Here is a 27,346-nt window from a genome sequence, read left to right on the forward strand (position 1 = left end):
TGTTGGTCCGTCCGTGTGGCTCGAAGGCACGGAAAAAAGGGCGGAACTGATGTCATCACGCTGGTGTAGGCTATTATGGAGTCGGTGACGTCAGCAGAGCCGCGCGCGATGTCGTGCGTTCCTGTGACGTCGTCCACGCCGGCGAGCTACAAAGAATTTTCCGAACGTTGCTGACGCAGGGGGATATTCACAAGGTGAGGAATCCACAGGCAAATACTGTATCCACCAGAAAAAGTGTTACCGAAGGTAAGTAACTTGTTCATCTCAAACAGTAGACTAAGGGCTAGATGTAGGTCACCTAATACCAGTCGGTAACGGCCGATTTCGGCCGTTACCGACCGGTATTTGGATTTTCAGATGTAGGGGGCTAAACAATTACCGATTCAGTAAATTTACAGAATCGGTATTTACCGATTCTGTAAATTTACCGATTCGGTAATTTGGCATGTAGGTGGCACTGAAAACAGTGCCACAGGGCCTTAAGAATTCGTTATTTACCATCAAATACTATTTGATGGTAAATAACGAATTCCTGTGTACATGCACACCTGTGCATGTACACCTGTGCCATGTGGCACACATACATGCCCTAAGGGCATGTATGTGTGTCACATGGTACACAAGCCTGAATCAGGGGTGCAACAGGGTGTCAAAGTGACACCCTGTCCCCCTTGACAATTCGGTATTTTTACCGAATCGATATTTACCGATTCGGTAATTGCCATTGGTTCCTATGGGCCTCAAGGCCCATAGGAATCAATGGCAATTTCGGTAATTACCGGATTCTACAGATTCGGTAAATTAATCGGTAAAAATACCTACATAGCATTTACCGATTTGTAAATACCGAATCGGTAAAATTCGGTATTTACGAATCGGTAAATGCCATTTACCTACATCTGTCCCTAAGAAAGTTAAATGGTTTCTTATTGGAGGGTACCACCTCATTGGTATCAACAGAATCATTTGTGTACTGAAGATGAGACCAATGCCAAGTCGCAAAATGCTTATCATAAGCACTGCTTAGTGTGGTGTCTGGGACTCCATAGCCGGGCATTCCATATGTGACATGGTGTCAATGGTGATATGGTATATCAGGTCCCATGTATGAAGAAAATGTCAATCCAGCCATAGTAAGAGAGTATCTGATTTCACAGGGGACTGAATAACACCTCGCACTAGAGGATTTCATCTTTCAAACCTTTGCTGTTGGTGGAGAGGCATAAAATCCACCCTTACTCCATTCTGAAAAGGTTTAAAGGGCTCCATGAATTAATAGCTTCCAAAATTATCTGCCAGAGGTCATCTGGAGAGTGGTTGGAGTTGGAAAAGTGATGGCACATTTTTGTAGTGCTGTGTCTGCAGCATATGTTGCTCCAGTGCTCCATTATTCTTGGTTCAATAGCGCTCGTGGTCATTCCCGCGTAATGAAGGCCACAAAGGCAGGTGATCAGGTAAACACAGTTTTTTGTACTGCAGTTACTGTGACTTTTCTGTTTCCTGGCAAATTGGGGACCCAACCTGACCTTTTAGGAATGTTTAGTCAGTGCGCATACCCCGTAGGACCCACAGGGTTAGTGCCCTGTGACAGGTGGTAAGGCCCACAAGGTGTTCTGCATGTGGGACTTGTGAATATGAGGTCTGGTGTTTACCAGGAGGTCCTTCAGTTTCTGGGTACACTTAAGAGCGAATCATGGCTCTGGAATATTAAGGGGCCCCGTGCGTCATCACTCCTTCCCGCGGTCGCATTCACCCCACCCAAGGACAATCACTACAATTACCTGCACCTTAAAAGACGGGTCTTCTCCCCTGCTCAGTCTCAATCCAGACGAACAGAGGATGGTAGGTCTCCTGCGCTCTCTGCACAGAAACCACATGAGTATGGTTGCATCTCTTGAAAACTCTCAGTTTTTCTTTTTTTTCTCACCCCAAGGCAATGTGGGTCCCCTTGACTTGCTGTTTCTTAATGTTGACTATCATTGTTCTTTCCACAGTTAGCAGCTGAGTGCTACACTCTGCTTTTGACCTATGGGTCACTGATCCAAAGGGTAAGACCCTTCACTCACTCCTGAGGACAACTTGGGATACATTGTGTAACATCTACACAGATTGGTTTTATGTTGTCTGTTACCTGTATGTCCCCTTGCCTGTTCTTTTATATTGCATGTACTAGTGTGTTTTTTACTTCCTTCACATTGTGGCGACTGATCAGCCATAACAATAGCATGCACATACAGTGTCCCGGAAAAGCGATTCTGGAGACACATTGGCCCATACATGCAAAACATTTGTTTACTGTGTGTTTTCTTCATTTTCAAAAAAAATTTCTAAGTTGGACGATCAATTTTAAACTTTTTGAACAAAGGTATTTTCTTTTAGGGGATTACCTACACTTTATATCACATCTTAGATGTGGGGTAGGGTTAGCTCTCCCTTTTTAGGTCCTGAAGAAGTGGTACAGATACTTTTTGGGCCAACAGACAAGAAACACGTTGACCAGACCACATTCACAGATTTAGGCTACTTGGATACATTACCTCCCTGTAGTCGCCCGTACCAAATTATGTTTTTTTTAAACCTGCCAAGGAAACCATCAGTTTAAAGTCCAGTTGAATACCTCTTTTTAGTCTCTCTTCATTTCACTATACACATTCACTCAACCTCACACATTCAAAACGCCCTCACACTGGCACTTTCATCAGATGGCAAAAATAAAAAGATCTGCTAAAGCGACCCTTCGTGGGGCCCATAGGGCATTGCATTGCCAGCCCTATGAAGAACACCCTTGATGATGAGACATTACATGCTCATGGATTTGTGAAGGCACCAAGAAAAAATCCTTAGGATTCCCCTTTCTTTGTCCGCCTTTCTTTCTACTTTGCTTTCTGAAAGGAACAGTATTTCCACTGGTTTCTGCATTAGCACTTTCAGAGCCTTGGTACTGGACCTTCATTGGCTCACATTACCCCTCACTTCCTTGTTTTGAGTCATATTCAGGGCCATATACAAATCTCTACAATGTCCAGAAAATATAACTATACTATACATAAGATAACAAACATTTCACTCAACTTATTAAGTGCTATTTGAGAGTGGGAGACAAATATGTGTGTAGAGTGAATCAAAGATGAATACTCCAATATAAGTAAGACTTTCAGAGAGTGAGCAGGAGATGCTGCTTATTCTTAACTCAGACTGTCCTTAATTCACTCCCATATTAGGGTTTTATTTTCCAGTGCCTTGGTAAGTGCATGGCCAGCTGTGATGATACTGCACTGATCTTACCCTTCCTTCGAAGCATGTTCGAATCTACTTGGTTCATCGCTACGCCTCACCATGCAGTAAGTATCAAGTGCATTTCTTACAATTATCATAGATTTATTTCCCTAGGGTATTTCGCCCTGTACGACCACAACAAAAACAAGTTGAGAAGGTAGTCATATTGGGCTGTGGAGCATCTGGATGTACATTGTGTAGGTTTGTAACTTCATTAATAGAGCTTGATGGTAAATTATTGATGACCGGTGAAACATTCCTCACTCAGTACTTCCTCTCACCCAAAAGTGTGATTTTGTACTCCGTGCATAGCCAAATTATATTAGAGTGAAACCCCTCTACAGAGTAGATGAGGACTAAGTTAGCAGAAACTAAATGTAGAGCTCCTTTTTTCAGGTGACTAATAATGCATTTCATCAGGGATAGTTAGGAGCCTCTTTAGGTGATCTCTCTTGATAGAAGCCAGTGTTTGAACAAGATAAATCAAGTTTAATCAATGTAGCAGATAAAGCGGTGAAAGACATAAAGCTATGTGAAGGCTTTGAAATGACTCTCTCAGAAAGGCCTTTAAAATAGACAGCAGTAGACACGAGGAAGAAAGGATAAGCACCCCTTCTAAAGAAATCGCACTCCTTTGTTGTAAAGAAGGCTTGTGTATTGAACTGTCCTTGCAGTTCCTTTATGTGAAACACCAGAGAGAACAAAGTGACAGAAAACAAATAGTGAAGAAACTCTCATCTTATTGTCCAAAGATGCTTTTTAAGTAGCATGGTAAAGGCCCTCCAGCATAGCTGTATAAAGGTATCCTTAAATCATGCTTTCAGGCCACTGAATATGTTTGCTTTACTAGTTGACAATCATTCACCAATACCAGCTGTAAACACTGAATGTGAAATCAAGAACCAGCTTTATCCTTTCTTTCTAATATGAAATCTCTTGTACTAAATGTCTGTGTTTGGTTAATGTCTATTGTCTCCCTGAGGCTGTGAGTTGTCTTTCCCTATTTGCAGGGCATAGTAATTGGTTTCCAAACATGTGCCAAGGTTCATCCTTTCGCATGCCGGAAGGTACTTGAAGCGTACAAGGGTTGTCTTTCTGATATTGAGCTGGTAAGAACCATGCATCTCTTTCTGTCTCATATTTAAAACTTTCCTCAGCAGCGGCGGTTCATATTTATTAAATGTATTTTACAATTAGATAAAAGTTTACGAGAAAGAAAAGCTCAAATATGTCTAAAGACGTAATTCCGAAAACAAAACTGTATCAAATAAATGGCCAGTGCAGCTTCCATTCCTCATGTGTATATAACATTTGTTGAAGAAATTTAGAAATTTGTTTAGAAAATTTATTTTGAAGGGGCTTATGATACCAAATGCAACAATCTCTTAAATTGACCATAAAAACAAGTCATTCAACCTTTACTTTCTCCTTTGAGTTACTCATGACTTCAGAAGTAATAGAGCACCAACGGAAATGCCACCCTCCAAGACGACTTACCTTTAGGAATTTGGGTGTTCAATACAAGACCGGGTCTAAGACCAGGCCTTGGACTCAAGGGGGGAGTGGTACTCAATATCAAACAACAGGCCTGGGTAAAGGCTGGGCTCTGTATCTACAGAATACAGTTACATTGAGGAAAGGTATGCGGCTGAGTCCATATTCTATAGCACACAGCATTACTGTGTTCTAAACTCCTACTGAAATGGTGACTGGCCCGGGCCAGGAGGCAACTGGCACCAGCACTGGTGTGTTGTGTTACAGGACTACCTCTCCTGTCTGAGGATGGGCCTTCATGAGGCCAACGTGAACAACCCACCCTGACACATGGGTAAGGCAGTGTGATTGCGTTGTAGGGGCAGAGAACCACACATATCCCCTTTGCCTAGGACAGGGCCAGGGAGGATCATTGTATTTGGGGGCTGGGTGACACTGAGGCCAGGGTAAGGCAATATTCACTGGATCATTGGTTTTGCAGGGCATTTTCTTCGTGGCGTTCCTACCGCCTTTCAGGTTGTGTGTGTGTGTCTGTGTGTGTGTGTGTGAATAAGAGTTAGGGTAAGGGTAATGGTACACATTAAAGTTAGGTGTAGAGTTAATGTAAGCATAAAGGATAGAGATTGACTTCAGGTTGCGTATATTGTGCCAGTTACGGAACAGTTCTTGTTTAATGTTAGTCTTAGGGATAACTTTATGGCTAGAGATGAAGTATGGGCATGATACAGGGTTAGGGTAAAGAATTTTGTTCAGCATACTTTGCTGGAATGAACTAGGTTCAGTTCTATGAAAAGTGGTGGGTATATTATCCTCCTAGTGTTAGGGGATTTGGGTTTCGGTTATAGTACATAATAGTAATAGGCAACTGATAGTGATAGCATTATGGTTAGGCATAGGATTTTGGATTTGTGTACCCTACAACAAGAATAAAATCCTATAAAATCATTTTCAGATACTTATGCAGCATTAACATTTGAAATATCAGTTTCTCACTTTTCTTTTTGTATTTTTTTCCTCAATATTTAATTTCTCAAATTTAACCAAAATACCACTGGCAGGGGACAAGTGTCTTTTGAGCAGACAGGAGCATGAGGTAGTGCTGCCCAAAAGTTCTTTGACACCATAATTCAACTTTGAGTGAATAATTTATGTAGCCTGCGCCACCACAATTGTCTAGCACAGAAAAAGAATTGTGTTTAAACTTTATCATAACCAACAGCCATTACACATCCCTCACTTATTTCACAGTACATTGCGTACCAGGGCAAGTGGAAGCTGCACTCAAATAAATGCGCCAATAGCTATGACAAAAAATGTGTTTGTTAAGGCATGAAACCTATGAGCTGCACCCTTTAAATGACATAAAAATAAGCTGTATAAGTTTATAAATGATATTAAGTGTGATGGATCGATATCTGAAATTTAGGTTTTCGTTTGAAGTTTAGCAGTGCCCAGAAGCTGCATGAAGTTGTCACTAGATGGATGAAATTACTTTTTCCGACAGGTTAAAGATCCGCTTTCTGGCAAAGCTCTTAACTTACAAAACGGGTTACTTCATAGGTCTTTGCTCTAGACAGCGCGTGTGCGCTGCTCTAACCAGCCTGCCCATAGGCTTCCCTTTAGCTGCCCCAATCATCACTCCATTCGTCCGTGGCATGAATACATCATGCCTCTTCTTGTATTGAACCCCCTCTGAAAGCACCAGCCAATTACTTATGTGTCAACGCAATGGCCATTTTAGGTACTCATTTTGGGAATACTTTTTCCATTGGTTAGAACTACTGTGCACGGTGGTTACAGGCGCACTCTCTCGTTGATCTTGGAAATGCTTGTTTTTTTATTGTTATCTTGTGCTTTTATCTCAACACATTATTGGCTCAGGTTTGTTTTACGTTTGTGGTGTTTCCGTTGTTCAGCAGGTGCCCCTTTTATGGCCGCTGCTTCATTGATCTAAGGGGTATCGCAAAGAAATTGGAATTTCAACAGCACAATGCCTGTCGTGTAAAAAGCTGTTTTTCTGTAGTGAGAGCATAATTCTGACAATGCCCAATGCTGTGTTGGCTAAAACACCGCTTCTAAGTTGTGAAAATCAAATAGGAGCGCTCAGTCAGATCACATTGGAAGCAAGCCTGCCTATAGGACCTGGCAGTAAGATCATAAATGGGACCAAGCAAGATGTGAAAACATGGGGTACACGTTGCATAGGGCTGCAGTCTTCTCTGCAGGTTTCGTTCTCACCCAGCAGAAACATTCAGTTTACTCGAATACTTTCTTTCTGCTCTCCTCCTTCTGACTCTGCGCACATGTTCATGTTTAACAGCCTGAACACCGTAATAATAATAATGTATGTTTTCATTTATAGCTCATGTAACTGCATTTTTGTAGTTTCATAGCATTGCCGCACGTCTTGCAGATAATGTTTTTAACAACCCAGGCACAAATAGATATCACATAGGCCGAGGGCTTTAAGTGGGCTGGGTCTTGCTGGTGCACCAGCAGTTCTAAAAAGCAAGTGCTGGCACGGGTCCTTAACGGGGTCTCCATTTTTGCCCGCACCCTCCAGGCAGAAACCTCCGTTTTGTCTGATTCCTCTTTTTTGCTTGAATGTCTGCTCTGATCCCGCTGCTTAAGGGAAGTTCCTTGCTACAGGGAAGCATGGGTCTTTTACCATTGCAACATACTCTGCAGAACAGCAATATAATGCAGAGTACATTATTACAGTGTTCACTACAAATGACATTAACTGTCATTGTCCTCTACTAGGGAAGGTTTCTGCCCTTCATGTGCTTGTATACTTCTGCAATTAAGGCAATGATTATGCTTACATGCTGTTGTTGCACAAAAGGACATATGACTAGCCAGGCCACACCAAGGTCACGTTATGCTTTTTTCTTTCTTTTTTTTCTGGCAGTTTATATAGTGTAAACTTGGTCCTAGGGCACTAAAGAGCTTTACATGTAAACCATATATTTTTACATGACAACTGTTCTGCAGGAAGAAATGCTTTGAGTGTGTAATCGAGGTATTGAAGCATATATTTTGTTAAACACCAAGGTTGTTAAAAATAAGTTGTGCAGGAAAAAAAGTTTTGAGAGAAAGGCAAGGGCTTTACTTGGATATCCTGCGTTAAACTCAAGAAAAACAGAATATGACCTATTTAAACTAACCTTTTCAAATCCTCCCTTTGATAACCAGCCCCCATTGAGAGAGAAAAGACTTAAAAGGAAACACATTATTTGAAAAGGGCATGGGAATGTTCACCCTCAGATATAGCTAATGGAAATACACACCATTGACAAAGCTGACAACCTGGGCTTGTTGTATCAGCCATGTAACTTGCTGTATTATATATCTGGGTGCAATGACAGCAGCTCCAAAATACTAGTGGGGAGGCACACTATACAGAAGCACATATTATTAGCTTACATGTTTTAAGCCACATCCATAATCTTCTTGCCACGCCCCTTTGAGGGACCCACCAGTTTTTTCATACCACTTGAAGCCCTGCATAGGCCTTTCGTCGTAGGCCAGAGTTTATTTAATGAAGCATGCTACAAACAGTAACTTGCTACATTTAATTTTTTTTCTTTCTGAGCATGATGAGCTGCCAACTGTGGTAGACTTTTATGTTTGTGGTAATTCAGCATTATTCGTATCATGTTGGAAATTTGTATAACACGCCCTGGCAGCCGGGGCTGCCGCAAATTGCTGGAATCTTTGTTTCAATTCTTTTGAGGCTAGTCTTGTTCATTATTCTATGATTCTAACTCCTGTGGCCTTGCACCCCTCACACTGCAGTAGAATTGAAAGTGTGAGCATTTAATTGTCCCTTTCCACCGCCCACCTGGGCTCTGCAGGTAGGGCCTTTTCCTGCAAAGTGTGGCCCGCACTGAAGTGGCCTCCCACTCCGTGCACTGCCTGGTCAATAAAACATGAGCATTGCCTATTTTTCTTAGAAAGTAAATGTAGGTCAAACGGTTAGTATGTGTATGGAAATGAGTGGCAAACTGTAAGGTACTACACAATAAACATTTTGGTAACTGTCAAAGTCATTTTACACTCATTATCTGATCCAATGAAACCTGTTACATATGTTTCTGTTATTATATTGATTATACCGTAATTGCATGTACATGTGATTTTTCTAGGATTACCTTCGTCGGCATTCTTCCAAGGGCAGGATGACATATTGAACATTTAGTGACACCCATATTTTCTGCATCTACAAATCTGTCAACTGCCCCCACACCGTGGTCAAAACACACACAGCCATTTTGTTTGTCGGGAATGCTGCTACCACCAATTCATAAACTACAATGTCTGCTTGCTCATTCAATCTTGTTCTCTGTCTCACTCTGAGAACACGGAAGAGAACACATATGCGCTTGTACAGGCAAAGCATTGAGCGCTATTTGGTATCTCTCTGATGGTAAACCATGCAGCTGGATAAAGTCATGTTTTTAAGCCTCAGCTCTAGACGGAGCATATGGGCTGTCTCAAACCGAGACATGCTGCATCCACTGGATGGGCTTTAGCCTGCCCATGGGCTTCCCATTTGCTGCCACCATCAGCACTCTTCAGTTATATCCACATATTCCAGGGCACACCATGCCACATATTTCCTCTATACAGCTTCACACCATGCCATACAATTCCACAACAAACAATTCCAATCTAACACATCACTCACTCCCTTGCACTATCATCAACCCTGTCATCACTTCCCTACACACCCACTGCCTCTCTCATCTCTCCCTCAGACTCCCAGTACCTCCTCTCATCTTACAATACCGCTGATCGCTCCCATCCCTCCCTCACGCTCCCTGTCTTCACTCTATACTGCCTGCTCACATCCGCTACCTTCCTGTACCTCCTCACGCTCTTCACTGGTCCACCTCTCGCCTCCCCCCTATTATTGGTGCCCCTTCCACTTGTACCTCTATCTATCTCTCTCTCTCTTACTCTCTCTCACTGCTCTCTATCGCTCTCTCATGCACTCTTCCCGCCTCTCTCATACGGTTCACTTGAGTTCTCAAGCACAGTTTCCATACCATGCCTTTTCACAAATTTCTGTCCCTCAAACCTACACTCTCCTCTTATTATTTAAGTGTTTTACTTTCCTGCATACATATGTGCCCCCACTTTATGCATCTATGGCCTCCTCTCCCCTTCTTTCTCACGTACACTTTATGCTCCTCTATCTCAAATTTCTGTCCCTCAAACCCACACTCTCCTCTTATTCTTCAGGTGTTTTCCGCATACACATGTGCTCCCTTTTATGCATCTGTGGCCTGCTCTCCCCTTCTTTCTCACATACTCTTTCTGCTCTTCTATCTCAAATTCAATCACCATTTCCTGCACAAACTACCTATCCCTCTCTATCATCCATTTCTATCTATTTTGTGCAGTTCTCACCCCTATCTATTCACAATGCACCGCAATTCCACTACACAAATACACCACACACTTCCACCCCACACAATTTCAAAACTAACAACTTGAATACAACCAACATAATTCCACTGGACACCACATACATCCACTACACTCCAAACCAAAAAACATAAGTAAAAGACATTGTCATTTAAGTCTATAGCTCTAACCCGTGCAAATTCCAGACCTATTGTAAAATCATGCAAGCTAATATATGTGAAGGTCTCTGCTCATTGGCTGGGTGTATGACAATGGTGATTAAGATGATCAGTGGCTAACAAAAGCAAGACAATGAAAGGCTCAGATTAGATGAATAGTTTAGAGAAATGCAACAGCACCAAAAAAGGGGGAAGAAAGGTGTCTTAGAATATGTCAGTCACAACAGCAGCCCCAGCTCTAGCTAGTTACTCTAACACTTTACACTGGCATTGCATGTATGTACAAAATCATTGATGGGGGAGGATAGGAATACGTGATCCATTCAGTTTCCTATAATGATAATGCTTCTGATCAAAAAGAAAGGATCACTTGTCCTGCATAACATGAGGTATGCGGGAATGGTTCTTACTAGTCCCAATAAAAAACCCTCATACACGTGTTGGTAAATTACGATGTTTAAGCGGTATATCTTGGTTCTCCGCTATCCCTCACACGTGTTCGCATAATCATAGGGTTTAGTGGTTTATGCAACCTACAACCAGGAGGCAATACCCTTGTTAAAAACAGTAGTGATCAGAAATCGTGATTGTGACGTGATATGGTGAAATTGTCATAAAATTAAAATTAGCTCTCTATAGCAGACAACTGTTTTAATGATTCTGGTCTCTAGAGGCCAATTTAAAATCAAAGTGAGTGAATGAGAGCGATTATGACTCTTTCACATTAATTACGTGGTGTAGGTCGACATGTTTCAAAAGAACATGTCATTTTTGTATGAGAACGACATCACCTTACAAATTTGGTTAATATTCGGTCACTTAGTGAGTTAAGTATTGATAAAACGAGTGCTCGATAGAATCCAATTGCTCCTGGTATTTCAAAACCAGTCAACTAGTCTTAAGTGTAATTTCCCATACCCTTTCCCTTTGTCTAGTATGTCTTTTGATTTTACAGGTACTCTCTGACCTTGTCAAGAACCAGCGCAACGACATGTTCTTTTGAATCAATTTTTTAACTTATAGAGACGTGAGAGGTCTCTATTCACCTGAGCACTGTGGTCCTGATGAAAGCCCCATCGACCTGCTGGTGACTTCAGGGCTGAAACATGTCGACCTACACCACGTAATTAATGTGAAAGAGTCATAATCGCTCTCATTCACTCACTTTGATTTTAAATTGGCCTCTAGAGACCAGAATCATTAAAACAGTTGTCTGGTATAGAGAGCTAATTTTAATTTTATTACAATTTCACCATATCACGTCACAATCACGATTTCTGATCACTACTGTTTTTAACAAGGGTATTGCCTCCTGGTTGGAGGTTGCATAAACCACTAAACCCTATGATTATGCGAACACGTGTGAGGGATAGCGGAGAACCAAGATATACCGCTTAAACATCGTAATTTACCAACACGTGTATGAGGGTTTTTTATTGGGACTAGTAAGAACCTTCCCCGCATACCCCATGTTATGCAGGACAAGTGATCCTTTCTTTTTGATCAGAAGCATTGCATGTATGTATGCATAGATATTTCTATAATCTGAACTTAAGAAATATTGGAGTGTTGATAGATGGGCCAGCCCATCAAATAATGAACTCCATTTGGGCAGGGCAGTGGAAGCATGTACTCCACTGACCTGGTAGCCATACAGCTCACCGTATTGAGGGATTTCTGACAGCCTGAAAATCCCATGATAGGTTGTAGGACTTCAGTCAATAATATTAAAAGTTGGGGAAAAGTCCAGCTGGCACAACTGCAGGGTCAGCTTTGACATCGAAGTGAACAGATTGGTTGAGTTTCATTGCTGCAATTTCACACTGGTTCAAGAGCAGTTATTGCGCAAGAGGAAATTCTTGTTGAGTTTTCCTGTAGCTGGATAGTAATTTCTTTATTTTTTGAAAATTCTTTTTATTGAGTTTTCAACACATTTAAGATCACACTACTGTATCACTGCATAGCACTGCATCCCATGCCCCCCTTCCACAACATTCCATTTAGTTCTGGAATACCATGAAGTAGACGTCAGTTAAGTCTGCTGCTACCAATCCGGTTCACTATAGATGGATATGTGCCATGGACAACTGTGCACTTTCCACCAAGAACTTCCTATGGGTGGCCAGCTCTGGGTGTTTTGGGCTGTACTTTCCACTGTCCCCAGATTCTATCATACTTTTCTGGTTACCCTCTGGATCTGTACACTGCTTCCGCAGCTAAAGAGCAGTTATACCATCCCTCTTGGCTACTTTGAGATTGCGGGGGGCCTGCATCGCCAATGGCCTGCTTTGTGATGTTTAGCAAAAACACAACCGGTCCCAATCATCAGTTTTTGTCCCCTTACCCATCCCATCCCAGAAATACTTCCATGATAGCCAACGTGGGATTGTGTTCTATCAGAAATCGGCATACCCTTTGTAGGTTAGGGTATAGCAGGATCCAATACACCTGAATCACCTGGCATTTCCATACCACATGCATGAAGGAGCTTCTGGCCTATCCATAACGAAAATATTCAGGGCAGCTGCCCCTCCCCATCCTTCATAGCCTCTCAGGGGTTTAATATATTCTTTAACCTGGTCTGATCTCAGGTGAGGCAATATTACCCATTTTCGACTGCCATTGTTTGCCTTAATCCATTTGTCATCATTCAAGGGCTGCAGGTCTGACTCATATCTTTCCTGCAATTTGTTTAGATGGTCTGGGACATTTAGCACCAGAATTCTGTATAAGCAAGATCTGCCTTTCCTACCAATAGCTAACATCATGAGTCAGATTTCTAATGGACTGTACTCTCGTGAGCGCTGTTATGTGGCCCGTGTGCCTAACCAGTGCATGTCCGCACAGTAGGTAAATAAACAACTGGGATCTCTGTAAATCCTCTTTAGCTTCAAGTTGGTCGTAGAACATCATATGGTATGTCAGCCAGATGTCTCCCTATGTACAGATCCCAAACTTATCTCAGTACCCTGCAGCCCTACCGTTTCCGTTGGGCATGTACCCATGCACAACAGCTTCTTCCTAGTAGGCAACCTCCAGTTAATCAATGGAATGGCTGGAACGGCTAAAATGGCTGGAATAGTGGGCAGGAAAAACTCCCCATAGAGCCAAAACCCTGGTGCTTACCCGGTAAAGGGAGTCTGCTTAAGTTTCGTGGCTGGGTCCCCCCGGTCCCCAAAGATCCAGTCATTAACCGCCAGCAGCTGAGCTGCCCTATATTATAGTCTGATGTCTACTGCCCCTAGTCCGCCATCACAAAGGATTGAATGCACTCCTTATGAGAGATTCATGGCACCGGTCCTCCCTACTTGTAGCTATTGATATTGAACTGTAGGGTTGTAAACCAATGGGTAAGGGTTTTCTGGAGGTAGTGTGGCAAAACATGCAACAGCTGTGGCAATGCCACCATTGTGAAGAGGGCTATACAACCTCATCATGGAAGGAAGCAACAGTGGTCTCAATCTTTAAAGAAAGGTGCAAAACGTGACCTGGCATGCCAAAGGCCCATTTAGTTGATAGATGCCACAGATTTTGGGCGGAGTCCTCCTTGCACGCTTGAAAGACTGGGCATCAGAAAATTGGATTCTGTCCAATACTCAATATGGTTTTAGGAAAGGGCGGGGTACAACTGAACAATATCTTAAATCATCTTTAATCATTAATAAGCACAGAAGGTCCTTGAAGAGTTCTATCCATCTGGCCTTCATGGACCTATCTGGTGCTTTTGACACTGTCAACCGAGATAAATTATGGGCTATGTTGGAAGGTATGGGTGTGGAAAAAGCGTTAGTAACCCTACTCCTCAGTCGTCACTCCGGTACCACAGTCATAGTAAGATATGGCAGTAAAGGGAAAAACACATACTTAGATGCCTGTCAGGTTTTAGCACATTACACAGAAAAGGTCAGTAACTTCTCATACTTGGGCAATCTTTTTAGCAAACTGTTGAGATGGGAACCTCTTTTAACCATAAGAGCACAGCAGACAAGTAGGGTGATGGATGCACTATTCCGTTTTGCTTCTAAATTGGGGACAACTTTTTGTCTTTATTGCATTGTCCCTAGGGAGCTGTGGGTCTTGTCCTTTTTCCTGTTTGAAAATTAATAAAAGATTTAAACCATACATTGGGGCACACGCCTGTGAAGGAACTAATTACCCTTTATAGCCAAATGTCTCTCTATTGACAGGTATGGAGCTGGGGTTTGGGGCTACGCTAAAAACCAACAGTTTGTAGGAATCGAAAATAAATTCATGAAAAGATTGCTGATGCTCCCAAAAAGTGTTCCTACCTCTTTTGCCATACAGAACTTAACTAGAATTTATGGAAGACCGTATAGGCAGTGCCCCTTTTCTTATATAGGCCAAGATAGGGACCTCTGAGGATTTAATATTTTCATGTGATGTTATTAAAGATTCCCAAAAATCAGAAAATGTTTTAAAGGTTCCATGGTTTTAATATTTAGAGAGGATTTACCATGAGATTGGTCTGGAATACTTTATTGAAAACCCTGAAGGAATTCCCCTAAATGCCAAAGGAGTTTTCAAGGAGGCATACTGTTCCAGGGGCAATGGGCTTATTAGTTACCAACATGACAATATTGGAGTCCCCTGTTTGCTTCCTGCCCCTGCACAATGTTATCTATTTATTTCTACTAAGTTCCAGTTCTGATTTTATCTAACCAGGTTCTGTTTATGCACTGTGCACTTTGTTGCCGGCATTTCCTTCCCAAGGAGGGTGATCAAACAAGGTTATGCTCTGCCCATGTGATAATGTCTTGGATGTATGACGTTACAACGCATACTTTTACAACGCATGCCTTTACAACACGGTTTTTACAACGAAAACCTTTACAACGCATAGCGCTTTGGGGTGCTGGATAGTGAATAGTTTAATTTACTATTCCAACTCCAGTCCCCGTGGACACTAGGTAAGGTGTTGGATAGTAAATTAAACTTATTCCCTATCCTAGAGCGCCCCCAGCGCAATGTGTTGTAATGGTTTGCGTTGTAAAGGCACTGCGTGGTAAAAGTTGCGTTGTAAAGGATGTTTCCCAATGTCTCAGTTTAAAGAACTATGGACTTTGTATTATTTTGCACATTGTATAAATCAGAGAGAACTAGATTTCTGCTCCCATTACTAAGAAATGCTCACTCTTGCTCGTATTGATGCTTTTAACTTCTTACCGTCTTTGTCTACGGCTGAAATCTGTATTGCAGTAGCTAATTACATAAGCTTCTCCATTGCGATCAGATAGCCTTAGGAGTAAAATCTGTACAGAGATTTTACCTTTTTATGATGAATTGTGTATGTATTGTATTTTAATCATATTAATTTGTAAATCTTTTCATGGTTCTCCTAGTTGAAATAAAGTTATTCTTGACTTGACTGGCTCTATACTCGATCATGATCGAGGGGAGATCTATCTCACCATATTTCTCTTAATTTTGCGTGTCAACGGGGTCATATTACTGTCCCAGCTTTCCTATGAGTCACATGTGTTAGAAATTGGGTTTCTGGTTGGCAAAAGAATGCAGCCTGTCCAAGCAGAAGCGGTAATCCTAGTCAGGGTAAGCTAGATCCACACTAAAAGATAACCTGTGTTCACCCTCTGGTAGCTTGGCACAGAGCAGTGAGGCTTATATAAAGAGGCAACGTGTAAAGTGTTTGTGCAACACACAAACACACAGCAACAGAAAGAATACCCCACAAAAAGACTCCATACAGAAAGGGGGTGGGGTCGCACACTACTCACACACCGGCGGTATCGCCCCTAAGGACTCTGGTTAATGTGGTTATGTGTTCCGCGATGCATCATCTTTCGATCTTCTGCTGTCTTCGCTGTCTTCGCCATCCCTGGACACGTGTTTCGGGGTATTACCCCTCATCAGCAGGGATAGGCCGTGTACTGGGGTTGCCGATGGCTGCCAAATATCTGCCAGGTATAGTACCACTCAGGCGCGTAGGTGCGGGATCCCAGGCTCGTCAGCCGGCGGCTCAAGGGAGCTTAAAGTTACAAAAAGGGGGTGGGGTCGCACACTACTCACACACCGGCGGTATCGCCCCTAAGGACTCTGGTTAATGTGGTTATGTGTTCCGCGATGCGTCATCTTTCGATCTTCTGCTGTCTTCGCTGTCTTCGCCATCCCTGGACACGTGTTTCGGGGTATTACCCCTCATCAGCAGGGATAGGCCGTGTACTGGGGTTGCCGATGGCTGCCAAATATCTGCCAGGTATAGTACCACTCAGGCGCGTAGGTGCGGGATCCCAGGCTCGTCAGCCGGCGGCTCAAGGGAGCTTAAAGTTACAAAAAGGGGGTGGGGTCGCACACTACTCACACACCGGCGGTATCGCCCCTAAGGACTCTGGTTAATGTGGTTATGTGTTCCGCGATGCATCATCTTTCGATCTTCTGCTGTCTTCGCTGTCTTCGCCATCCCTGGACACGTGTTTCGGGGTATTACCCCTCATCAGCAGGGATAGGCCGTGTACTGGGGTTGCCGATGGCTGCCAAATATCTGCCAGGTATAGTACCACTCAGGCGCGTAGGTGCGGGATCCCAGGCTCGTCAGCCGGCGGCTCAAGGGAGCTTAAAGTTACAAAAAGGAGGTGGGGTCGCACACTACTCACACACCGGCGGTATCGCCCCATAAGGACTCTGGTTAATGTGGTTATGTGTTCTGCGATGCATCATCTTTCGATCTTCTGCTGTCTTCGCTGTCTTCGCCATCCCTGGACACGTGTTTCGGGGTATTACCCCTCATCAGCAGGGATAGTCCGTGTACTGGGGTTGCCGATGGCTGCCAAATATCTGCCAGGTATAGTACCACTCGGGCGCGTAGGTGCGGGATCCCAGGCTCGTCAGCCGGCGGCTCAAGGGAGCTCAAAGTTACAAAAAGGGGGTGGGGTCGCACACTACTCACACACCGGCGGTATCGCCCCTATGGACTCTGGTTAATGTGGTTATGTGTTCCGCGATGCATCATCTTTCGATCTTCTGCTGTCTTCGCTGTCTTCGCCATCCCTGGACACGTGTTTCGGGGTATTACCCCTCATCAGCAGGGATAGGCCGTGTACTGGGGTTGGCGATGGCTGCCAAATATCTGCCAGGTATAGTACCACTCAGGCGCGTAGGTGCGGGATCCCAGGCTCGTCAGCCGGCGGCTCAAGGGAGCTTAAAGTTACAAAAAGGGGGTGGGGTCGCACACTACTCACACACCGGCGGTATCGCCCCTAAGGACTCTGGTTAATGTGGTTATGTGTTCCGCGATGCGTCATCTTTCGATCTTCTGCTGTCTTCGCTGTCTTCGCCATCCCTGGACACGTGTTTCGGGGTATTACCCCTCATCAGCAGGGATAGGCCGTGTACTGGGGTTGCCGATGGCTGCCAAATATCTGCCAGGTATAGTACCACTCAGGCGCGTAGGTGCGGGATCCCAGGCTCGTCAGCCGGCGGCTCAAGGGAGCTTAAAGTTACAAAAAGGGGGTGGGGTCGCACACTACTCACACACCGGCGGTATCGCCCCTAAGGACTCTGGTTAATGTGGTTATGTGTTCCGCGATGCATCATCTTTCGATCTTCTGCTGTCTTCGCTGTCTTCGCCATCCCTGGACACGTGTTTCGGGGTATTACCCCTCATCAGCAGGGATAGGCCGTGTACTGGGGTTGCCGATGGCTGCCAAATATCTGCCAGGTATAGTACCACTCAGGCGCGTAGGTGCGGGATCCCAGGCTCGTCAGCCGGCGGCTCAAGGGAGCTTAAAGTTACAAAAAGGAGGTGGGGTCGCACACTACTCACACACCGGCGGTATCGCCCCATAAGGACTCTGGTTAATGTGGTTATGTGTTCCGCGATGCATCATCTTTCGATCTTCTGCTGTCTTCGCTGTCTTCGGCATCCCTGGACACGTGTTTCGGGGTATTACCCCTCATCAGCAGGGATAGGCCGTGTACTGGGGTTGCCGATGGCTGCCAAATATCTGCCAGGTATAGTACCACTCGGGCGCGTAGGTGCGGGATCCCAGGCTCGTCAGCCGGCGGCTCAAGGGAGCTCAAAGTTACAAAAAGGGGGTGGGGTCGCACACTACTCACACACCGGCGGTATCGCCCCTAAGGACTCTGGTTAATGTGGTTATGTGTTCCGCGATGCATCATCTTTCGATCTTCTGCTGTCTTTGCTGTCTTCGCCATCCCTGGACACGTGTTTCGGGGTATTACCCCTCATCAGCAAGGATAGGCCGTGTACTGGGGTTGCCGATGGCTGCCAAATATCTGCCAGGTATAGTACCACTCAGGCGCGTAGGTGCGGGATCCCAGGCTCGTCAGCCGGCGGCTCAAGGGAGCTTAAAGTTACAAAAAGGGGGTGGGGTCGCACACTACTCACACACCGGCGATATCGCTCCTAAGGACTCTGGTTAATGTGGTTATGTGTTCCGCGATGCATCATCTTTCGATCTTCTGCTGTCTTCGCTGTCTTCGCCATCCCTGGACACGTGTTTCGGGGTATTACCCCTCATCAGCAGGGATAGGCCGTGTACTGGGGTTGCCGATGGCTGCCAAATATCTGCCAGGGATAGTACCACTCAGGCGCGTAGGTGCGGGATCCCAGGCTCGTCAGCCGGCGGCTCAAGGGAGCTTAAAGTTACAAAAAGGGGGTGGGGTCGCACACTACTCACACACCGGCGGTATCGCCCCTAAGGACTCTGGTTAATGTGGTTATGTGTTCCGCGATGCATCATCTTTCGATCTTCTGCTGTCTTCGCTGTCTTCGCCATCCCTGGACACGTGTTTCGGGGTATTACCCCTCATCAGCAGGGATAGGCCGTGTACTGGGGTTGCCGATGGCTGCCAAATATCTGCCAGGTATAGTACCACTCAGGCGCGTAGGTGCGGGATCCCAGGCTCGTCAGCCGGCGGCTCAAGGGAGCTTAAAGTTACAAAAAGGGGGTGGGGTCGCACACTACTCACACACCGGCGGTATCGCCCCTAAGGACTCTGGTTAATGTGGTTATGTGTTCCGCGATGCATCATCTTTCGATCTTCTGCTGTCTTCGCTGTCTTCGCCATCCCTGGACACGTGTTTCGGGGTATTACCCCTCATCAGCAGGGATAGGCCGTGTACTGGGGTTGCCGATGGCTGCCAAATATCTGCCAGGTATAGTACCACTCAGGCGCGTAGGTGCGGGATCCCAGGCTCGTCAGCCGGCGGCTCAAGGGAGCTTAAAGTTACAAAAAGGAGGTGGGGTCGCACACTACTCACACACCGGCGGTATCGCCCCATAAGGACTCTGGTTAATGTGGTTATGTGTTCCGCGATGCATCATCTTTCGATCTTCTGCTGTCTTCGCTGTCTTCGCCATCCCTGGACACGTGTTTCGGGGTATTACCCCTCATCAGCAGGGATAGGCCGTGTACTGGGGTTGCCGATGGCTGCCAAATATCTGCCAGGTATAGGACCACTCGGGCGCGTGGGTGCGGGATCCCAGGCTCGTCAGCCGGCGGCTCAAGGGAGCTCAAAGTTACAAAAAGGGGGTGGGGTCGCACACTACTCACACACCGGCGGTATCGCCCCTAAGGACTCTGGTTAATGTGGTTATGTGTTCCGCGATGCATCATCTTTCGATCTTCTGCTGTCTTCGCTGTCTTCGCCATCCCTGGACACGTGTTTCGGGGTATTACCCCTCATCAGCAAGGATAGGCCGTGTACTGGGGTTGCCGATGGCTGCCAAATATCTGCCAGGTATAGTACCACTCAGGCGCGTAGGTGCGGGATCCCAGGCTCGTCAGCCGGCGGCTCAAGGGAGCTTAAAGTTACAAAAAGGGGGTGGGGTCGCACACTACTCACACACCGGCGGTATCGCCCCTAAGGACTCTGGTTAATGTGGTTATGTGTTCCGCGATGCATCATCTTTCGATCTTCTGCTGTCTTCGCTGTCTTCGCCATCCCTGGACACGTGTTTCGGGGTATTACCCCTCATCAGCAGGGATAGGCCGTGTACTGGGGTTGCCGATGGCTGCCAAATATCTGCCAGGTATAGTACCACTCAGGCGCGTAGGTGCGGGATCCCAGGCTCGTCAGCCGGCGGCTCAAGGGAGCTTAAAGTTACAAAAAGGGGGTGGGGTCGCACACTACTCACACACCGGCGGTATCGCCCCTAAGGACTCAGGTTAATGTGGTTATGTGTTCCGCGATGCATCATCTTTCGATCTTCTGCTGTCTTCGCTGTCTTCGCCATCCCTGGACACGTGTTTCGGGGTATTACCCCTCATCAGCAGGGATAGGCCGTGTACTGGGGTTGCCGATGGCTGCCAAATATCTGCCAGGTATAGTACCACTCAGGCGCGTAGGTGCGGGATCCCAGGCTCGTCAGCCGGCGGCTCAAGGGAGCTTAAAGTTACAAAAAGGAGGTGGGGTCGCACACTACTCACACACCGGCGATATCGCCCCATAAGGACTCTGGTTAATGTGGTTATGTGTTCCGCGATGCATCATCTTTCGATCTTCTGCTGTCTTCGCTGTCTTTGCCATCCCTGGACACGTGTTTCGGGGTATTACCCCTCATCAGCAGGGATAGGCCGTGTACTGGGGTTGCCGATGGCTGCCAAATATCTGCCAGGTATAGTACCACTCGGGCGCGTAGGTGCGGGATCCCAGGCTCGTCAGCCGGCGGCTCAAGGGAGCTCAAAGTTACAAAAAGGGGGTGGGGTCGCACACTACTCACACACCGGCGGTATCGCCCCTAAGGACTCTGGTTAATGTGGTTATGTGTTCCGCGATGCATCATCTTTCGATCTTCTGCTGTCTTCGCTGTCTTCGCCATCCCTGGACACGTGTTTCGGGGTATTACCCCTCATCAGCAAGGATAGGCCGTGTACTGGGGTTGCCGATGGCTGTCAAATATCTGCCAGGTATAGTACCACTCAGGCGCGTAGGTGCGGGATCCCAGGCTCGTCAGCCGGCGGCTCAAGGGAGCTTAAAGTTACAAAAAGGGGGTGGGGTCGCACACTACTCACACACCGGCGGTATCGCCCCTAAGGACTCTGGTTAATGTGGTTATGTGTTCCGCGATGCATCATCTTTCGATCTTCTGCTGTCTTCGCTGTCTTCGCCATCCCTGGACACGTGTTTCGGGGTATTACCCCTCATCAGCAGGGATAGGCCGTGTACTGGGGTTGCCGATGGCTGCCAAATATCTGCCAGGTATAGTACCACTCAGGCGCGTAGGTGCGGGATCCCAGGCTCGTCAGCCGGCGGCTCAAGGGAGCTTAAAGTTACAAAAAGGGGGTGGGGTCGCACACTACTCACACACCGGCGGTATCGCCCCTAAGGACTCTGGTTAATGTGGTTATGTGTTCCGCGATGCATCATCTTTCGATCTTCTGCTGTCTTCGCTGTCTTTGCCATCCCTGGACACGTGTTTCGGGGTATTACCCCTCATCAGCAGGGATAGGCCGTGTACTGGGGTTGCCGATGGCTGCCAAATATCTGCCAGGTATAGTACCACTCAGGCGCGTAGGTGCGGGATCCCAGGCTCGTCAGCCGGCGGCTCAAGGGAGCTTAAAGTTACAAAAAGGGGGTGGGGTCGCACACTACTCACACACCGGCGGTATCGCCCCTAAGGACTCTGGTTAATGTGGTTATGTGTTCCGCGATGCATCATCTTTCGATCTTCTGCTGTCTTCGCTGTCTTCGCCATCCCTGGACACGTGTTTCGGGGTATTACCCCTCATCAGCAGGGATAGGCCGTGTACTGGGGTTGCCGATGGCTGCCAAATATCTGCCAGGTATAGTACCACTCAGGCGCGTAGGTGCGGGATCCCAGGCTCGTCAGCCGGCGGCTCAAGGGAGCTTAAAGTTACAAAAAGGAGGTGGGGTCGCACACTACTCACACACCGGCGGTATCACCCTTAAGGACTCTGGTTAATGTGGTTATGTGTTCCGCGATGCATCATCTTTCGATCTTCTGCTGTCTTCGCTGTCTTCGCCTTCCCTGGACACGTGTTTCGGGGTATTACCCCTCATCAGCAGGGATAGGCCGTGTACTGGGGTTGCCGATGGCTGCCAAATATCTGCCAGGTATAGTACCACTCAGGCGCATAGGTGCGGGATCCCAGGCTCGTCAGCCGGCGGCTCAAGGGAGCTTAAAGTTACAAAAAGGGGGTGGGGTCGCACACTACTCACACACCGGCTGTATCGCCCCTAAGGACTCTGGTTAATGTGGTTATGTGTTCCGCGATGCATCATCTTTCGATCTTCTGCTGTCTTCGCTGTCTTCGCCATCCCTGGACACGTGTTTCGGGGTATTACCCCTCATCAGCAGGGATAGGCCGTGTACCGGGGTTGCCGATGGCTGCCAAATATCTGCCAGGTATAGTACCACTCAGGCGCGTACGTGCGGGATCCCAGGCTCGTCAGCCGGCGGCTCAAGGGAGCTTAAAGTTACAAAAAGGGGGTGGGGTCGCACACTACTCACACACCGGCGGTATCGCCCCTAAGGACTCTGGTTAATGTGGTTATGTGTTCCGCGATGCATCATCTTTCGATCTTCTGCTGTCTTCGCTGTCTTCGCCATCCCTGGACACGTGTTTCGGGGTATTACCCCTCATCAGCAGGGATAGGCCGTGTACTGGGGTTGCCGATGGCTGCCAAATATCTGCCAGGTATAGTACCACTCAGGCGCGTAGGTGCGGGATCCCAGGCTCGTCAGCCGGCGGCTGAAGGGAGCTTAAAGTTACAAAAAGGGGGTGGGGTCGCACACTACTCACACACCGGCGGTATCGCCCCTAAGGACTCTGGTTAATGTGGTTATGTGTTCCGCGATGCATCATCTTTCGATCTTCTGCTGTCTTCGCTGTCTTCGCCATCCCTGGACACGTGTTTCGGGGTATTACCCCTCATCAGCAGGGATAGGCCGTGTACTGGGGTTGCCGATGGCTGCCAAATATCTGCCAGGTATAGTACCACTCAGGCGCGTAGGTGCGGGATCCCAGGCTCGTCAGCCGGCGGCTCAAGGGAGCTTAAAGTTACAAAAAGGGGGTGGGGTCGCACACTACTCACACACCGGCGGTATCGCCCCTAAGGACTCTGGTTAATGTGGTTATGTGTTCCGCGATGCATCATCTTTCGATCTTCTGCTGTCTTCGCTGTCTTCGCCATCCCTGGACACGTGTTTCGGGGTATTACCCCTCATCAGCAGGGATAGGCCGTGTACTGGGGTTGCCGATGGCTGCCAAATATCTGCCAGGTATAGTACCACTCAGGCGCGTAGGTGCGGGATCCCAGGCTCGTCAGCCGGCGGCTCAAGGGAGCTTAAAGTTACAAAAAGGGGGTGGGGTCGCACACTACTCACACACCGGCGGTATCGCCCCTAAGGACTCTGGTTAATGTGGTTATGTGTTCCGCGATGCATCATCTTTCGATCTTCTGCTGTCTTCGCTGTCTTCGCCATCCCTGGACACGTGTTTCGGGGTATTACCCCTCATCAGCAGGGATAGGCCGTGTACTGGGGTTGCCGATGGCTGCCAAATATCTGCCAGGTATAGTACCACTCAGGCGCGTAGGTGCGGGATCCCAGGCTCGTCAGCCGGCGGCTCAAGGGAGCTTAAAGTTACAAAAAGGGGGTGGGGTCGCACACTACTCACACACCGGCGGTATCGCCCCTAAGGACTCTGGTTAATGTGGTTATGTGTTCCGCGATGCATCATCTTTCGATCTTCTGCTGTCTTCGCTGTCTTCGCCATCCCTGGACACGTGTTTCGGGGTATTACCCCTCATCAGCAGGGATAGGCCGTGTACTGGGGTTGCCAATGGCTGCCAAATATCTGCCAGGTATAGTACCACTCAGGCGCGTAGGTGCGGGATCCCAGGCTCGTCAGCCGGCGGCTCAAGGGAGCTTAAAGTTACAAAAAGGGGGTGGGGTCGCACACTACTCACACACCGGCGGTATCGCCCCTAAGGACTCTGGTTAATGTGGTTATGTGTTCCGCGATGCATCATCTTTCGATCTTCTGCTGTCTTCGCTGTCTTCGCCATCCCTGGACACGTGTTTCGGGGTATTACCCCTCATCAGCAGGGATAGGCCGTGTACTGGGGTTGCCGATGGCTGCCAAATATCTGCCAGGTATAGTACCACTCAGGCGCGTAGGTGCGGGTTCCCAGGCTCGTCAGCCGGCGGCTCAAGGGAGCTTAAAGTTACAAAAAGGGGGTGGGGTCGCACACTACTCACACACCGGCGGTATCGCCCCTAAGGACTCTGGTTAATGTGGTTATGTGTTCCGCGATGCATCATCTTTCGATCTTCTGCTGTCTTCGCTGTCTTCGCCATCCCTGGACACGTGTTTCGGGGTATTACCCCTCATCAGCAGGGATAGGCCGTGTACTGGGGTTGCCGATGGCTGCCAAATATCTGCCAGGTATAGTACCACTCAGGCGCGTAGGTGCGGGATCCCAGGCTCGTCAGCCGGCGGCTCAAGGGAGCTTAAAGTTACAAAAAGGGGGTGGGGTCGCACACTACTCACACACCGGCGGTATCGCCCCTAAGGACTCTGGTTAATGTGGTTATGTGTTCCGCGATGCATCATCTTTCGATCTTCTGCTGTCTTCGCTGTCTTCGCCATCCCTGGACACGTGTTTCGGGGTATTACCCCTCATCAGCAGGGATAGGCCGTGTACTGGGGTTGCCGATGGATGATGCATCGCGAACACTTTACTACATTGACCAGAGTCCTTAGGGGCGACACCGCCGGTGTGTGAGTAGTGTGCGACCCCACCCCCATTTGTAACTTTAAAGCTCCCTTGAGCAGCGGGCTGACGAGCCTGGGATCCCGCACCTACGCGCCTGAGTGGTACTATACCTGGCAGATATTGGCAGCCATCGGCAACCCCAGTACACGGCCTATCCCTGCTGATGAGGGGTAATACCCCGAAACACGTGTCCAGGGATGGCGAAGACAGCGAAGATAGCAGAAGATCGAAAGATGATGCATCGCGAACACTTTACTACATTAACCAGAGTCCTTAGGGGCGACACCGCCGGTGTGTGAGTAGTGTGCGACCCCACCCCCATTTGTAACTTTAAAGCTCCCTTGAGCAGCGGGCTGACGAGCCTGGGATCCCGCACCTACGCGCCTGAGTGGTACTATACCTGGCAGATATTGGCAGCCATCGGCAACCCCAGGACACGGCCTATCCCTGCTGATGAGGGGTAATACCCCGAAACACGTGTCCAGGGATGGCGAAGACAGCGAAGATAGCAGAAGATCGAAAGATGATGCATCGCGAACACTTTACTACATTGACCAGAGTCCTTAGGGGCGACACCGCCGGTGTGTGAGTAGTGTGCGACCCCATCCCCATTTGTAACTTTAAAGCTCCCTTGAGCAGCGGGCTGACGAGCCTGGGATCCCGCACCTACGCGCCTGAGTGGTACTATACCTGGCAGATATTGGCAGCCATCGGCAACACCAGTACACGGCCTATCCCTGCTGATGAGGGGTAATACCCCGAAACACGTATCCAGGGATGGCGAAGACAGCGAAGATAGCAGAAGATCGAAAGATGATGCATCGCGAACACTTTACTACATTGACCAGAGTCCTTAGGGGCGACACCGCCGGTGTGTGAGTAGTGTGCGACCCCACCCCCATTTGAAACTTTAAAGCTCCCTTGAGCAGCGGGCTGACGAGCCTGGGATCCCGCACCTACGCGCCTGAGTGGTACTATACCTGGCAGATATTGGCAGCCATCGGCAACCCCAGTACACGGCCTATCCCTGCTGATGAGGGGTAATACCCCGAAACACGTGTCCAGGGATGGCGAAGACAGCGAAGATAGCAGAAGATCGAAAGATGATGCATCGCGAACACTTTACTACATTGACCAGAGTCCTATGGGGCGACACCGCCGGTGTGTGAGTAGTGTGCGACCCCACCCCCATTTGTAACTTTAAAGCTCCCTTGAGCAGCGGGCTGACGAGCCTGGGATCCCGCACCTACGCGCCTGAGTGGTACTATACCTGGCAGATATTGGCAGCCATCGGCAACCCCAGTACACGGCCTATCCCTGCTGATGAGGGGTAATACCCCGAAACACGTGTCCAGGGATGGCAAAGACAGCGAAGATAGCAGAAGATCGAAAGATGATGCATCGCGAACACTTTACTACATTGACCAGAGTCCATAGGGGCGACACCGCCGGTGTGTGAGTAGTGTGCGACCCCACCCCCATTTGTAACTTTAAAGCTCCCTTGAGCAGCGGGCTGACGAGCCTGGGATCCCGCACCTACGCGCCTGAGTGGTACTATACCTGGCAGATATTGGCAGCCATCGGCAACCCCAGTACACGGCCTATCCCTGCTGATGAGGGGTAATACCCCGAAACACGTGTCCAGGGATGGCGAAGACAGCGAAGATAGCAGAAGATCGAAAGATGATGCATCGCAAACACTTTACTACATTGACCAGAGTCCTTAGGGGCGACACCGCCGGTGTGTGAGTAGTGTGCGACCCCACCCCCATTTGTAACTTTAAAGCTCCCTTGAGCAGCGGGCTGACGAGCCTGGGATCCCGCACCCACGCGCCTGATTGGTACTATACCTGGCAGATATTGGCAGCCATCGGCAACCCCAGTACACGGCCTATCCCTGCTGATGAGGGGTAATACCCCGAAACACGTGTCCAGGGATGGCGAAGACAGCGAAGATAGCAGAAGATCGAAAGATGATGCATCGCGAACACTTTACTACATTGACCAGAGTCCTTAGGGGCGACACCGCCGGTGTGTGAGTAGTGTGCGACCCCACCCCCATTTGTAACTTTAAAGCTCCCTTGAGCAGCGGGCTGACGAGCCTGGGATCCCGCACCTACGCGCCTGAGTGGTACTATACCTGGCAGATATTGGCAGCCATCGGCAACCCCAGTACACGGCCTATCCCTGCTGATGAGGGGTAATGCCCCGAAACACGTGTCCAGGGATGGCGAAGACAGCG

General features: G+C 47.8%; 1 protein-coding gene across 1 annotated transcript in view; it reads left to right on the top strand.

Annotated features, from left to right (window-relative positions):
- Nucleotides 1–27,346, top strand: part of LOC144798127 (maestro heat-like repeat-containing protein family member 1) — a 64,354-nt gene that overhangs the window by 16,736 nt on the left and 20,272 nt on the right. The window contains exons 5-6 of the mRNA XM_078668883.1: nucleotides 3,222–3,341; nucleotides 4,287–4,385. Coding sequence (XP_078525009.1) covers nucleotides 3,222–3,341; nucleotides 4,287–4,385 — 219 coding nt within the window. The remainder of the gene's footprint in view (nucleotides 1–3,221; nucleotides 3,342–4,286; nucleotides 4,386–27,346) is intronic.

The sequence above is a fragment of the Lissotriton helveticus genome, chromosome 12, assembly GCF_964261635.1.
Source record: "Lissotriton helveticus chromosome 12, aLisHel1.1, whole genome shotgun sequence".
NCBI classification, from domain to species: Eukaryota; Metazoa; Chordata; class Amphibia; order Caudata; family Salamandridae; genus Lissotriton; species Lissotriton helveticus.